At 36.2% G+C, this 17,077-nt stretch overlaps 1 protein-coding gene across 4 annotated transcripts in view; it reads right to left on the bottom strand.

Annotated features, from left to right (window-relative positions):
• The window catches only part of LRBA (LPS responsive beige-like anchor protein), a 411,064-nt gene that overhangs the window by 239,615 nt on the left and 154,372 nt on the right, over window positions 1-17,077 (bottom strand). For all 4 annotated transcript variants that reach the window (XM_056360770.1, XM_056360786.1, XM_056360779.1 and 1 more), the window contains one exon: window positions 1,914-2,080. In XM_056360770.1, coding sequence (XP_056216745.1) covers window positions 1,914-2,080 — 167 coding nt within the window. The remainder of the gene's footprint in view (window positions 1-1,913; window positions 2,081-17,077) is intronic.

Raw genomic sequence — 17,077 nt, 5'->3', positions numbered from 1 at the left:
ACATTAATGGGAAAGTATTAGGCCTTCAGAGCCATGGCTACAAGCAATTATATGGATTCCAAAGGAGGAGGAAAAACAAAAATACCACAAACCAAATATTAAAAAACATTAAATTTACATGAGAAAAAACTAATACAGTATTTAGAAGCAAAATACAACATATGCCAGAAAACATTAATTCAGCCCCCTTACTAAAATATTTCATTGGAATTACAATCATTGCATACATTTACTTTTATGTGTTTATGATAACTAAATGCATTCTGCCTTTCCCATAAAGAGATTTTGTTTTGTCTCTAATGCCATTTTAGTTTCTAGAATTATGTTAAGTGTGCTGCAAAGTGCATTATGTGATATTTCCATTTTGCTGCAAATCATTATTATAAAATGGAAATTATCATGTCCACATTTTGTGTACTTTAATTTACAAGCTGATTACATAAACCTTATTTGAGGATTATCAGAAAATAGTTAACCTTCAAGCATGGAATATTTTATCAATTATACTTTTCCCTCACCAACCACACCAATATTATCACAAGCAAAACACACCTACAGAGTGAGTAGGATTCTCTGCTTCTTAGTTAAAAGACAATAATGATAGTTTTTAATCCAGAGAACAGACAGATGGGCAAAACCACAAGGTATATACTCACCAAAATTACAGACATACAAAATACTTAAAGAAATCTGGTTTTAGGCAACTGTAATACCAGCCTTACTTTACAATTGTATGGAATTAAGTAATTAAAAGTTCCTAGAAATGCTGAAAGACTGCTGTTTTTACACCCTCATAATTTTTTTTGTTTAAAGCATTTTTGTATTTAAGCATAATTTACTTTACAGAAGAAATACAGCATTAAACAATTATTTTGACTTTTCATCTTTAACCTTATATCCCAGAACCCCAAATTGGCATTTACGGTAAACGAACATTCCATACCATAATATCACAACTCAATTTATAAACACTTCCAGTTAAATTTTATTCATAACATTTTCTTTATGTTACTGTACATTATAGAAACTGTTAGTGCTTGGGAATTATTTTTTTTCTCTCCAGAAAACAAGCAGTAATTGAACAATGAATAAAGGTTACTGGGAAAAACAGTTTGTTGTCTACTCACTTCTCTCATGCTTATTATTCCATTTCATTCAAATAACGGTATCTCAATGTACTAACATATTCAACATGGCTATGGTCCAGCCCTACATATGTTCCAGTTACTCTTAAGCCTTAATTAAGGATGTACTACCAGGACTTGAACTTGCCTTTTAGATTTGCAAGTGAAACTAGCTGTGACTTGTGCTAAAACTAGACAAGTATCATTGTAATGAAAGCACATACTGAGAATTCCAAAAGAAGAATTAATCTGGCCGTACTTCTTTCACCTTGAAATTACTAATACATAACTCATACTTTCCCTTTAACTTAAAAAGATGTTTGTTTGTTTAAAGCTCGGCAGAAAAGAAAATAAGTTACTAAATTGTGGTTCAGTCTTGAACCATATAATGCTCCATAAAGAAAACTAGTTCTAAGAAAATACTTTTTAAAATGATTTTTCAGGTAACCAATAGCGATAGATCTATACATTCAGAATAATTTTTATCACATTATTATAGCAAAGTTTAAAAGTCAGAAGAGAATCACCCTGGGTTTTACTACTCTAACAAAACACTACTTTTGACATTCACCCATCCTAAACACTAACACATTTATTTTACCTTTTTTTGTATTACTTTGGTAAAAAAACAAAAAAAACCAAAAAAAAACAAAAACAAAACCAAGAAAACCCTGGAAAATCTTTTTTACCTTTAAATGTGACCATAAGGCATTATTTCAAATCACCTGAGCACAGCTGAGCACAACTCAATTATCAAAAATATTTTAAAATACTCAAAAAATGCCTTACCTTGGGGCAGAGCTTCCCCATGCTCCATGCTTGTCTGTCAGAATGTTGATAATTTTCTGTATTAGTTGAGTTGCTGTCACCTGGTCTCGGTATTTTGCCGCCATTATCAAATGATGACACATTTTTTCTTCTTCTCTTTTGTCTGCAGAATATTGGGCACACAGTGACTAGGAAAAAAAATAAAGACTTTATTACTTTGCATTTTAATTATACCATCCAAAGGAACTTCATAATTAATTACTTATACAAAACCCTTGAGAAATAAGAATTAACCCCTTTTTACAGGTTTGAGAATTTGGGCACTGTGCAGCTGCCCACAGTAAATCTGTCCAGAGCACCAAGCAGAGGATCTTGGTTTGTCATTAATTCTTTAACGACATAGTATACACACTCATGATTTAGCACATGCCAACATGTTAGTGGCCTGACTGCATACTAAAACATAGAGGTACCACCACTTTTGCAACAGAGTAGCATTATAAAAACAAAGAGGCAAGTTTCAGAATAACAAACACCAGCGAGCTGGCCACTGCATTCCTATGACTCATTAGATTTGGGCAGCCAACTGTTTACTATTGTTTGTATAAATATATAACTATAAAAACTAAAGAGAAAATCTACATATCTTCAGACAGACACAAGAAAAAATATGTCTAAAGACAACACCAATCTTTACCAGATGGCTTCTTGGAGCTGAGCACATTTGCAGGCCAGCAAGGGAAAGTAAACCATTTTCCTAGCTGTACTACACCTGTTGTATAATCACCACCTGTTTACTGAGGTACTCAAACCCAACTACTAGCAAGTAAGGACCGAAAGTCCCACCTAGAAACAAAACTCAAAACTACAAAAGATTTTGTTACAACATTTTCTGATCATTTGGGGGTTTGTTGATCTTCTGAAAAATTGTTTAGCACAAAACTCAAAGAAATGGCACCAAATTTAGATCACTCCCTCATCAAATCACTGTACATGAAGACCCGCAACAAATTCAAATATCGGTAGAAACAATAAAGGCTTTTCCCCACTTCAGCACTTCTTGTTTCTAATTTCAGGTTTCATCTGGCAATTCCACAGATCACATATGCCAGACAAAGCATTTCAGCCTTTGTCAATGATTGGATTATTCTATGATCTAGTTAGTAGAATGGTCACAAATGTCTGCCTAACAACAAAAAAAAAATTGCTTTTTCTTTGCAAAGCACAGCTGATACAGACACTGGTACAATTATTTCTTAGAGCTTAGATAACAGCACAATATCATAATGCTTTTTATATTTAAAATGGTAGCAATGCTTTTTCTATATAAATCTATCTATATGTACAAGCATTAGAAAACTGCTGCAAATAAAAATAGGCAGACTTTGAATGTTATTTATGTATATGTATATACTAATATGTCGTATAAAGTGAAAGAAAGATAGGAAGAATGTGGAAAAACCACATGTAAAATAAAATTTGGTGTTGTGCAGATTTTCATAGACATCAGGTAACAAAAATGCACTAACAGATGAATAAATTTTAAAGAGGCATTTTAACAATTTTAATATATTTGCAAATTTCCTCATAATTTTTCCCACAGCTTAGAGCAATGCTCACCTGATGAGCAGACATCCAGGAGGAGTGAAGAATGAGCACAGCTGACTTTCCAAGTCATCAAAAATTGGCTTTTGTACTCCTACAAGAAGCACTCTGCCACCCCTCTTCACAAAAATATGAGATGGCTAAATCATAACCAACACTACAGAAGATTTTTCTAGCTGTTTTTAAATACGGCTGTCTTTTCCAATACATTAATCTATTTTGCACTCATGATGATTCTGAGCTCTTTTCAGCACTTTGTAAATGTTTCATATGCTGTTATTTTTAAGTTGCCTGAAAGGGCAGAATTCTAAAAACAGTGTATAAGGTAAGCTAAGTAGTAAAATGTTTTAAAGTGCTCTTTAATGGATCCTCCTTTACAATTTGAAGAGCAACTTTTCATATCTGACACAAAATCCATAGATATAAATCACATTAGAGGGTTATTCTTTCCCCATTATCAATCTCTGTCTCTTTATGGAACATTAAAGTCACATTTGACCTTAAAACATGATAAAATGGAAATCAAACTAGAGTGTTTTGTAAAAGGTATAATGAACTTGTACCCCTTTTAAAAAAAAGTCTCTTTATGATGTAATTTTGAACACATCCTTCATTAAATACCAAGAAAGATTTTCAAAGTGTAGCTGTGGCATTCAAATGAAGGCAAAAATAGTATTTTATTGTCTTGACAACTTCCATGAAAACAGCATTAGCCTGTTACAAAACGGAAATGTATAGGAGTCCACTTTTCAGCAAATTCAACATTTAATATGAATAGAAATTTGCAACTACCCACCAAAAGACTACCACATACCGCAATCCCATAAAATTATAACATCACTCCAGGAGGGTCTCTTAACCATAGCACACTCTTCACAGTACATATTTTACAAACAAGAACAGAAAGAAGCCACAATTCTGCCAAATATCTGGCACACGTGTGTATAGTTGCTAACATTAAGCAAGTTTTGTAAAAATCTTCTTTGATCATACAGGTGGCTCATCAATTGTTCAGTGGTTCCTATCCATGATGATACATGCTGAATATTCAGCAAAAAAGAAGCGATTTCTATTTCTCTCCCTCTCTCAAATAATTTTTAATACAGGAGCGAACCAAGACTGGCTCCACCAACAGAAATGGAAAGACACCCATCCCAAACTAGCCCGTCACTACTAGACTGTTCTGAAAGCACTAAAAAGGTCTCCATTTCTCTACCATATTTCTTCATTTTCCAGATGCTTTCAAGTTCACCTGATCCACCGTTTCAAGAGATGTAATACCAGGATATAGAACGGCACATGTTAATACTTCACACTATCAGTAAATCATTCCATTTATGCAGAATAAAAATTCAGCTTGATTTCTGTTTGTGCACAAACTCAAAATTATATTTTTACAGTTTTATTTCTTCCTTATTGTTTGATCTCTTGTGCTTACAATATGACCCTGTCATGCTTGAATATGGTTTTACAATCAGATATACTGTTGCATACAAACAAATTTGTCAAGCCTTCCTTCCACTAGTGCTTCGACCTACATCATCTTTGTTATCTGTTTGGGCAAGTGTGTAATGAAAGTATAATTACAAAAGTACTGCAGTCACACTCACAATGAAACAAAAAAATGTTGGAAGAAGAAAAATGTATTATCATATATATACACTCCACAGGTCATCTACAAGAAGTCTTAAATTCAGTGGCTGTTACACATTTTACAAAGGGGAAATGTATGAAGCAGAATCCTTTGACATAGCATGGAGCAGAGGAAAGACCCTTGCTCTTTACCCTCCATCCAGGATGGAATAGAAACCTTCTCTTTGCTGTTATCACAGAGCACAACAGGGTTTTTTTGCTTTCTCCCATTCCCTGCTTGGACAAGACTACAGACTATTTGAACATGTAGCTTATCTGAAGATTTCTATTTTAAAGGAACAGAAATTCTAAAGGAGCGTAAGGTCTTCCAAAAGGCAAGTTATAGATATGAAAATACAGTATATTCTGTATGCAGGAAATATTCCAAAAATACTATTGCAAAATAGCAACAAAGTGAATTGGTCTATCCTGCCTGTCCGTATTTCAGTGAAGAGGAGGATTAGTGTTTTCGGAATTATCTTTGATATTTATAAAAATGTCAAGTAAAAGATTTTCTCTGCATGGTACCATCTGCATGTACACCTTTGCAGTCCCAAAATTACAATGCAATGCTTTCTACAAACTACAAACAAGTTTAATAGTGTAGGGTTTTTAAAAGCAATATCGCACTTTTTTACTTTTATTCTTCAACTCTGAGACCACTGAACACTTTTACATATGCCTGTTCCTTTGTCTAATTTGGCTAAAAGCGATTTGCTTTATGAACAACTTGTCTCAGAGGATATCATTTAAGAGGAAAAGTCATCCATAAGATAAGGCATAGTCTTGCCACTAATGCAAACTCCCTACAAACAAGGATATTTTAAGTAAATGAAAGAGCTCCTCAGTCCTCTGCTTTCACAGATCTTTGCACTTGACCTCTGACCTGAGGTTTAAAGTCTGGACTAAAAATGCTACCCAGGGAAATCTTACAAAGACTCCTGAATAAGACTTAGAAAAATGAAAGCCTAAAACCTCAACAGCGAACAAAAGTCAACCAATGACAACATCTGACAGACACCGTCAATTCTGAAGTGATGCCTCTGTCATCCAACGACTCAAAGTATTGATTTCTCTCAGCATGAAAAAAGCTTAAGCCAATGAAATAGATATAGCATCATCCCCCCGATAATAGCCATCAAGGTTAACACCAGCAGAACACTTATCAAAGTATCTCTTCTATTTCTTGTTTTAATGGACTGAACACAATTCAATGGTTTCTCATCTCTGCAACCCACAGTTTTCCAAACCTCATTTATCCACTTTTCCAGCCTTTTATCTGATTCTAAGATTAAAAACAATCTGCATCTAAATCAACTGTTTGTAATACAAGTATGTGTGTGTGTATAAAAAAAGTGGGTTTATAGCCAGGCATTCCTGGGGAAAACAAACATGCATTTAGAATCACAAGGGGGAGGGAAAAACACCCCACAGTTGACTTAGATCACACCACACATCAAACACAGACTGTTAAAACTATAGTCATGACCAGAAAAAAACCTACCACAATCAGTTTGGGTTAGTGATTAGAGAGAAATGCAAGGATCTCAAGACACATCTGGTTTTAATCTGTGCTGAGTCAACAGCTTTATTTTTTACCTTTTGGTCTCACAGTATTAAGCTTTAGTAAACCCAACTAAACACTAGGCAACAGCATTTTTACTGAGATTGCATCTTTCAAATGAGCCAAATTTTGTACAGTAGGTAAACGAGACACTAACAAGAGTTCAACTGAATACAAAACCAACTGACAGCATAAATAATAAACAGAGGCAAACAACATCAGATACTACAGTATCCATTAGCACCAAATACATAGTAGTTTGTTGGGTTTTTTTTTTACCTTTTACTTTTATCTAAATGATGTTATGTGTTAAAGTAGCACCCTTGGATCACAAAGACACAGCTTCACACAAACAAGTGCAAGTTCTCACCTCTTGCTAGAAACCAGTATTTGCTATATGCATCCTACATTATTCTAATGTTCTAACTCCCTAAGCATCACTGCTAACCGTTGGCATAAACAACATAGAGGCAAATTATCCTTTTGAACCCAAGAAGCCAGTTCTTACTGTACATATGTCCAAATGCTTCACATTCAAAGCATGTCCTAGGATAGACACTTTCCTCCCTCACTCTATGGCAAATCCAGTTTACGTCTGCAGTCCCTCCATACTGTTCTTGCTTTAAAACTGGCTAAGATCCTACAAACATACTTGGGCATTATATTTGTGATTCTTTGGGTGCACATCTTCCAAATACAAGGTGTTTTTCAAGCTAGAAATAATCAAAGTACAACTCCCCTATGCTCTAGTAACAGTAAAGCTCAGCACTTCCGCGTAGGTGGCTCTGTACTCTCAGATTAGTTATTAAGCAAAGAAGCCAGTGATGATTTTTAAAGCCATTTCCCAATACACTGCATCAACCTTGTGACATTCACCTGCTTCAGCACTATCATACAGATTAGTACTGTATTTACCAAAGACCTGCCAGTCCAATGCAACAAATGAATTAGATCCACAACTAACTTCTGGAACTGACCAAGTCACTTATAAGGAGCATCCACGCTGTCCAGCAAATGAGACATACTCATATGATCTAAGGATTCACTACACATACTTAGCGAGGGCCATATTAAGGTTGCAGTCCTCTGATTTTTCCTTTCTGTTGGATACATGGTTTTTTGATCTTTCCATGTTGTCGTTTCTATGCAACTTAAGTTTTTAAAAGGGGAAAAATACCTTTTCATCCGGTGAAAACATATAGGTAAGTCTCAAAGTGGGCCAAACACAAAGATTTCCATCATTTCAACCAAAGCCAAGCAGTGTTTAATTGTTCCCTCACCTGTAACTAGTAGTTAAAGATGTGTAAGCAACTTGTTACTGCCAGAAGAGAAATAAGTATGTGGTTTGAAAGGTACAGTGGAGGCTGCCCTAGGGAACTGTCCCAATTCTACCTTCAATGCTCCTCAGCTTTTCTTTCTGTTCTTCTTTCATGGGCAGGCTCCATCTCCCCTTACCCACCAAAACTTTGCCTTCTGTTCTTGCTGTTAGTACCTTACTCTTGCAATAGCATCGGGACACTTCCTCCCCTCCGTACAGTATGAACGCTAAGTGGAAGTAGGGGAAATAGTTATCACCCACTGCAGTGGCGGTGCTGTCAGCTCAGGAAACATTTGCCAAATAAGTCTTGCTGTGGCTTTCAATCCATTCTTCAAGATCTTGTAAAAATCTTTGTTTGACTAGAGGACAGATGGCACATCTCCAATAAAGCCCAACAAACTAAAGCTCTGAAATGTCTTCAGTTCACTAACTGTGACCACCACCTCTCCAACTGCCTTTTCCACCGAGGCACAGTAAGGATCCCTGCTACCTGTAAGGTAGGTAAGAAAGCAGTGCAGCCGTTTTGGCCCCAGCAGCCAAATGACGACTTCCCCAGGATTCAGATTCCCAGACACCCTACTGCCAGCACAGTTCTTTTACAACTTACAACACCAAGACTTGGCACAGGAGTGACACTTGAACAGATTCAAAGTCACATGCAGTTCAGATGGCACAGATAAACCTTAAATGAAGTCTCCAGGAGCAGGTAACACACACTACTGAGTATTTTTGAACAATGCAACTTACTAATTAAGAAGCCCTTAAAGGTACTACCATAAACAGCAATTTTTCACAAGTTTTGCATCAGAAGAATTCTGAATAATTTTTCATAATGGGGCAAAAGGTACACTACTGGCAGTGGGAAAACAATAATACCTCAAAATATGGAAAAAATTGAAAATCTCAATGAAACAAAAAGATGTAGCATTTTTTAATGTTTTAATTTGGAAACATTTCACCAGCCTTCTTTTCCAAAACAAGAAAAAAAAATATCTAAACCTTAAAGTAATTCAACCTCTGAGAGCACAAAGAATTGAAAAGTGTAGCCACAATGATTCAGATAAGCAGATAAACAAAAAGGTAATTTGGAACCTTATTACAACATATCTTGTCCGACTTTAATCTATACATGTGGCTTCAGCCTCTGACTGTAACAAAGTGAAAGGCATCTGCATGAGTTAAAATTCATTAATTTCTATAGCTCTCAAAGACACAGCTATAAATACCTAAGTATATTAGTATTTAACACATGACTTATGTTAATTGTCTCAACACCTACCTTACAGGAATGTATATTCCTATATAGGACGCATTTTTATTACTATATAAGAACTCACATTCATATTATAGGTAGAATATAATGCAAAAATAATCAACATATCCTTGCTGATTTTGTTATTTATTGTTTGATATTCCTGCTACATGACACTCACTAAATTTCCTTATGAATTTGTAAAACACATGCAAACCGAATTCATTTCCAGCCAAAATCTCTACATAAACAGTTTCCAAGATTGTATAAAGTTGCAGATTTCCAAAAGACAGAAAGATTAGCCCCTTGAGATATTCCTGTAGCCTGGGGTCTGTGTTTGCATTTCTATTTTCAACATAGTTCCTCTCAAGCACTCTTCAGCTTTCCCCATTTAGCGTCTGATTTGAGAGCACAGCTCTGATTTTAATCCAGGAGCTTCAGAATACATCAAAATATAACAACTCATGAACAAACCACATTCATTTGAGATACCAAGATATTTAGGCATAATGGTTTCCTATCTCACCATGACTGGTTGCATGCCAATGACCAGCACATCTCTAATAAGCTTCAGTGCTCTGGATACCGCTGGCTTCAGACCTCAGTGTGCTCAAGATGTCACCTATGATGCCTAATGCAGAGAAAGGGGCAGGGGGGATAGATTTACAGTTTGCCTTTCTATAACTTTGTTCTGTACTCTGATAACAGAATCAAAAGCATGTTTTGAAAGTATTCTACGCTGTATAGCAGTCTAGTACTCATGAGACATTAAGAACAAAGGTAAAAATACCATCCACTCACAGTAAAAATCAATGTATACACAGAGACACATACTGGTAACTAAAGTAGATGTAGGAACAAATCACCTATGTTCTGCACCAGCAACAGAAACAGCTATAAAAGTGTTCTGTGCTGTATTTTGCAAATCTTTTGTGAAACCTCAGCTATGAAACATTTGGACATGAACACAAACACACGACCCAAAAGGTAACCTATCTGCCCTTCACCAAATTCTATCATGCTTGCTCCAAGAACTAATTTAGTGAACTTGATCTCTGACAGTTCAGGACCTTTTCAGCCTCTCACAACAGAGAATTATCACCTTGACTGGCACACATCCTTTGAGCAACACTGCTAAATAGGACAAAGATGTGTGCTGCCAAAGCATTCCTTCACACACACACACACTTTTTGGTTTTGCCATTAAGTCATTGCACCTTCATCTGTACCTGCAGAAACACTTCAATTCATTATTAAGGAAAAGTATTAAGGGCTTTTTTGTTTTTTGTCAGAGGAATTTCAAATGACTATCGGAGAATCTATGAAAAAAGGAGGATTATATGGGATTTTAGTAAAAATTCTATTCAAAAATAACATGTTCAGTGCTGCCAATTCACAAGTTTCTAACTTACACTCCAACATTGCTCTTTACTTTATGGCAAACTAAGATTCTTGAGAGGCTTATTCTTTGGAGGACCAAGTATTTTAAAAGCAGAATATTTTGATTAAGATGATAATGAAATGGCAAAGATTTAAAAAAATTAAAAATCCAGAAGCAAATGGTAAGGATTCTTAAAATATGGTCTTTTATAGTAGTTGTTCTTTAAAATCATTCCTAGCCATTTGTTAAGCGGTCGATTCCGGTTTTAGTTTAAGCTTTGCCGTAACTTAAAACCTCCTATCAGGACTCCTGTAACCAACTATGAAAAGCAAACTAAGCAAACTATTTTAATTTTTCCCACTCCTTTTTTCAGTAGTTCGTTTTGCATCTCATTCCAACTAACACATAAGTTTTTTTTTCCTTTGTGATTGGTCCTCATGCACTTACATAAATCTATTTTGGAATTTCAGAACAGCATGACATAGGTATCAATAGCTGTGGGGTTTAATTAACATTTTGTATTCAGAAAAGTTCTACCATCCTTGAAAGGTTGACATTTGGCTCCAAAAATTGTTGGGGGATGATAAATGAATTTCTTTTCAAAACTGTGTGATTTTATTATCCATAAAAAGGCAGCCTTGGAAATATTCTGACTATTCCAAATGTGACAAGACAACAGTCTCTGCTTTAATTTACAGCAGTCAAAGTTAAAAACACTCATTCATACAACTCTAGATCCTTATACTGAGCAATATTGGAAATATGACTAAAAATACTCCACAACAATTGCTTTAAAATTTATATTTTTCTTGCTCACTTGGTTAAAATGAAAAGACTGCAACGACGCAAGAGTCAGTAGTAGTTGCAATACAGATGCTGCCTTCAGAGAAATTAAGTACTATGCAGCACCAAGTGGTTTCTAGTGGCATCGTCCTTTGTGTTGTCAACATTGGAAAAGGGCAGGGCGGGAGGAGAGAGGATATTCCATAAACTTATTCATTTACACTTACATAAGAACAACATATAAGATAAATTTAATAAGTTTTCTAAATACCAGAACTTGTTAAACATCCTGTTCCAAGGCTCAGATGTTCTTGCAGAGTTTAAAGTTTGGCGTTGTTTCAGTTCAGCATGCAAGGGTTTCCTGTCTGGTTGGGTTTTTTTAAATAGTATGAAGGTGTTTTTATACTACCCCTCAATAACAGCTATCAGCATTTGTTACAAACAACTCATGGACATTGGTGTAATGGTACAAAACAGATTACACAGTCCAACTGCACAAATCCTGCTTAACTAGATTTCACTAATTGACTTTAATTCAGTGTAAAATAATAAATTCAATACTTGGAGCTCGTTATGTTTAGAGCACAACAGCCACACAGGATAAAAAAGCAACACAAATTCTGTGGATTTTTAAAGGAAGAATGTGAGATTTGATGTGAATTACAGTTCAGTCATTAACATTATAAATACTGAAAGAAAGTACAGTGACTAATCAAAATCACCAGCCTCCACCAAGCATGCAAAAAAAAAATGACAGAAACTACTGAAATGACATAAAATATTATATAAAACATATGTGACAGTTATTGGACATACAAAAAAGCCACACAACAACATTTCTGAGACACTTTTAACAACTTCAGTTACACTCTAGCCAATAACCTACTTTTAATATCCCAAATTTCTGAGTAGCTCCAAACAACTGCCATTCAAAAATAACTTGAGAAACATTCCTCCCTCCTCTGCTGCCGACCATATGAAATTGCCTTGCAAAACAGTGTTGGTCCAATGCCAAGGCTGCTGACAACTTCAAGACTATCAACAACTACTTAGAAATGAGATATTTGGGGTTTCTAACAAGCAGTGTAGGAAAAAATAAGCAAAAATATTTCAGAAGTCTGAATATCTGATTGTTTTAATCTGTAAATATTTAACAGATTCAGGACTAATGGCAGCATAATTTAGAGATGTCTATAGGTGGCATAATATCATCCTGGGGCTGAAGGCCAGCATAGAGCCAGCACAGCTGAGGATGACCCTGTTCTGCTGATGGTAGCGGAGAGAGGCTGCCCCAAGATGAGGGCCAACCCCCCACCCTAGCACTGCTCACCACCTTGCTGTAGCCTCCTTGACCCTTTCCAGGCCCCCAGCCATGGGGTAGGTGGGCTTCCCTGCCTCAGGCTGGCCCTGGCTCCATGGCCTACTGGGGGGGGGGGGGGGGGGGGGGGAGGTCTGTGCTGGTCCTGGCCGCCCCCACCCCCCCACGGGCTGCCCTGCTCTTCTCATGGTGGGTGGCAGGTTGGAGATGCATGGTGAGATCCTGCCCAGGAGGCTGTGGTACTGAAGTGGGTACCCAATTTACCCCCACTGAGGGGCACTGCCAGTCGTTGTGGCACCCTGACAATGTATGTTAAGTCTCTGGTCCCACATGACAACAAAATTTGTTCCACAATTGCCATATATTCTCTATAATACAATAACCCATCTAATAACTCGGCATTTAGTTTGCTTTGTCTGCCACCTTCCTTAAATATTTCAAAGCAAGAATTGGCATTGGTGATGAAAGACGGAACCTCAAATTGCTCTAGGGCAACACACAGTTCAGTATAGTCCGAATGACATTTAAATCTCAAGTTTCCACAAGGACAAGCAGGGAGAAGGATGAAAGGAACATGAAAATCTCAGCATCCTTTCTGTCATAACCTTAGCATTACTACTTGGACCCAGAATTTGTTCCAATAAATTTTTTTACAAAACCCACCAATATCTTGGCACTAGGGCACAAAGGAAAAAGTGTAACGATGACCAAACACTTGCACTGCTCATCATTATAGTCACTATCACCGCCTTCAAAGTTCTACTTCCAGGAGATACCTAAATCTTTTAGGATGGCCAGAAATCTTCAAAGATGCATTTTCTAAAAAAGTAAATTAGTAACAGGGACCTAGAAAAGTGAGCAGGAAAAAGGTGGAAGGGAAGAGGGGTGAGGAGAGCATCAGGAAATTTATCTTCCTTGTGTAAAACAGAACAATGAGGACAATTTGGTTTTCTGAATGCTAAGACATTTTAAGGATTGACTCTGCCACTTCCAGTAGGATTGCAGATTAACAGTGACATCCCGAGGTCTCTAAGTCACTTGGCAAGTTCCCTGACACAGTGATCATCTGAAGAGCAACTTAACTGCCTGATAGATCTTCCTTTTTGTGATTTGACCATCTCAAAGGGATTGGCTCAGTTTTCTCCTGTTTAGGTCAAAGAGAAAAATCAGTAGGTAGACTCATTCTGTAAGCATTTCTATAAAAGAATCAGATGAAGCAGGAAGAAAAAGATTCCAAAAAATCTACTACAGTGATTCCCATTTAAAAGCTAATATAGAAAAGTTCAAATGAAAAGCTGGACTGCAAAGCAGTGAGACAGAAGTGGCGATGTGAACGGACCTTTCAGTTTGTGTTAGGAATTCTGCTTAGTGCAGTCTTGTTCTCTTTCCTGGAAAACTGTAGAGGTCGACTTAGAGCAAGAAGCTACCTTTCTATAAGATTAGGAGTGTCACCCTTGGCTGGGGGTGGCTTTACAGTTTTCCACCATTTCCCTCCCTGGATCCCAGACAGACTTCAAGCCCCATCTACAACAAAATAAAGACATTTTTAGCAATTTAATTGTAAAATACTTATTTAAACAATTACTCCTTAATCAACCATTACTCATGGAGGTATTTATTTCAGCACAGTCACTATATTTTGTATTCAGAACAAAGCATTCTCAATGAAAGGCTGAAGCTTTCATTGGAATGAGAAAAATCAATTCAGGATAAACTATTACACTAGGTACAATATTTTGCCCAAGTTCCTCCTCAATAATACTCCAATAAATGAAGGTGAAAAATACTGTATGTGACTAAGAAATATAGGTAACATTGAAAATTTTAACTGTAAATGCCTTCAGGCTCTACTGATGAACTTTTCTAAACATCTCATTATCTTAATGCATATGTTTAACTTCCCACATTGCCCCAAAGTTGATTTTCATAAGTCACCTTCCTGAACATCAAAATATAAACCTGCATGAATCAAACTTTTTCATGCCTAAATGAGAAGACTGCATTAACTACAAGACTATGCGTACTACAATTTGAATGCTAACAAGAGAACGACCAGTGTATCCATAGCTTCCATAATCAAGAAGCCATAAGTTAAGGCAAGTAAAGACTCAAAACTATGGACTAGATTTACAATACAGACTTCTATGGGGTCAGGCATGCTGTCTTTTATGCACATTCAAACCTGTTCTGGGGTTGCAGAAAACTCTAACGTGAAGATACTCAGTCTCCCTTTCTTTTATAAAAGTATTAGTGTGTAAGGGCTTTCATAAATCCTCCAGATAAAAAGTGGACTTTACTTTCCAAAGCTGATAAGGGTCAGAGTTTTAAAAATAAAATAACTACATTCAGCTACAGACAGTAGTTTCATGGGGCAGTAAAGGAAAGCACGTTGCAGGTACACCAACTTGTGTGTGGTATGTTTTCATACAAACAGCTGCAGAACAAGCTGCCTTCACGGAGTCACTTCAAAGTCTTCATTTCTACCATCAGCCATTATGAAAAAAAAATATATAAATTTTACAAGTAACACATATAATAGCATCCTAACACATGTATGCACTAGTCTAACCTGCTAACCAGACCTGCAGAGGTTTCACATGAAATCCAGCTATAGTCAAGTGGGACTGGGCTTTATCCCAAAAACCTGAACTCAGGTCAGTCATAAGCAGTATTTGCAATTCTGGTTCTTTTGCCAGGAAAAGGCAAATGAAAAAACAAACATGCAGAAACAGAACTAGAATATAGGGAAATACTTTACGGTTTTGTAAAATATTCAATTCGTATTACAAACAAGCTACTCACATAAAAACAACAGCTTTGAAAATTAAATTGTATTTGAGAGAATACTCAAGACTACTGCCAAAAGACTGTCAAATACATCTGGGCTATAAATGACAATATGTTGGATCAAAAGTTAACACCCATTTAGCAATCAGATGCATATTTCATCCTTAATGAAGGCCTGAAAAGAAGAGTTCACTTTATTCTGAATGCAGGTATCAAAGGAGATCTCACGAAGCAACATAGGCGCATCATCTAAGGATCTTTTTCACATTAAGAATCCTATTAGAAGGAAAACACTAAAAGGTAATTGAATTTCCCTCAGTTATCTTCATCTCTGTCAGCTCCTGCTACAATAACTTACTCTCCAGAGCAGAGATAACTCAATTCTGTCCAGCAAGCATATGTTATGAATCTCCAAAGCAAACTTGTCTAAATCATTCTGGTCTTCTATCAAGGTTGGCTGTGGATATGAACTCTGACAGAAAGCAAACAAATTTATTTTTATCTTTTCAATAATTCACTTCCCTGTGCCTTGATGGAAGAATCTAAAGACATAAATGTTTCCACTAATTCTGGAATTATAAAGACTGGCTGAAAATGTTTTATCTGGAAGTTAATGCTATTATAAACTGTTTGATTCACCCTTCTGTTTTAGCAGAAACAAAAAAGTGTGTTACAGCAGTTTCAGGGTCCTGTAGCTATACAAAACCTAAAACTATCATCTCTTGCTGTGATTGACATTTTTTTCAGAATGGTTTTGACATTTATATTTTCATTTTCAGTGAAAATGTTAACTTTACAAATAATAACAGAAGTATACTCTTAACTTCTTATTTCATCAAAGCTCTTAAACATCAGTAAGTGCAAATTCTCCACTCATATGAGCAAACTACTTATCTAGACCAACATCAAAAAAGAAAAGCAAAACCTAAAGTAGCCAAAAGACAGGTAAATTACAAGAATCAGAAAAGCTCCTTCCAGAAAGAGGGGAGAGAAAATACTAGATAAGGTTCTGGTCAAACTAACAGTAACAGTACAATTCCTGTCAGTTTGTGATCTTTTCAGGTTGTTCAACACAAGTTAAAAAAAAAAATATCTGAAGAATGACTGAATAATGAAGTGACATAGTTTGTTGCTGATACTATGGTATTCAGAGCTGTATTATCACAAAGCAGCTGTGAGGAACTGGAAGGGGAGCTTGGAAGACCAAGTCATTGCAGTAATAAAAACAGCACAGGAACATCAGTGTAGATAGAAGAAAGGTAGGAAAGAATCTAATTTTACATACAAAATTATGGACTCTGGATTCACTTTTATTTTCACTCCTTTTTGCCATAATGAGATGGTATTATCAATGACAGATAGTTCTATGAAACCATTGGCTTTGTACTGGATATTCAACAAGCACGCAGGAATCAAGTAAAGAATTAGGAACCACTGGGAAAAGAACAACACAGAAAACATTGTCTATTAATAAATTCCTGGTGTGTACCCACCTGGAATGCTAGGTGCAGTTTTGGGAGCTTCATCAGGAAATATGAAAGAACT

Source organism: Falco biarmicus, chromosome 1 (assembly GCF_023638135.1).
Source record: "Falco biarmicus isolate bFalBia1 chromosome 1, bFalBia1.pri, whole genome shotgun sequence".
Taxonomy (NCBI): Eukaryota; Metazoa; Chordata; class Aves; order Falconiformes; family Falconidae; genus Falco; species Falco biarmicus.
Note: the sequence above shows the minus strand (reverse complement) of the source record. Positions and strands in the feature narration are given on the sequence as shown.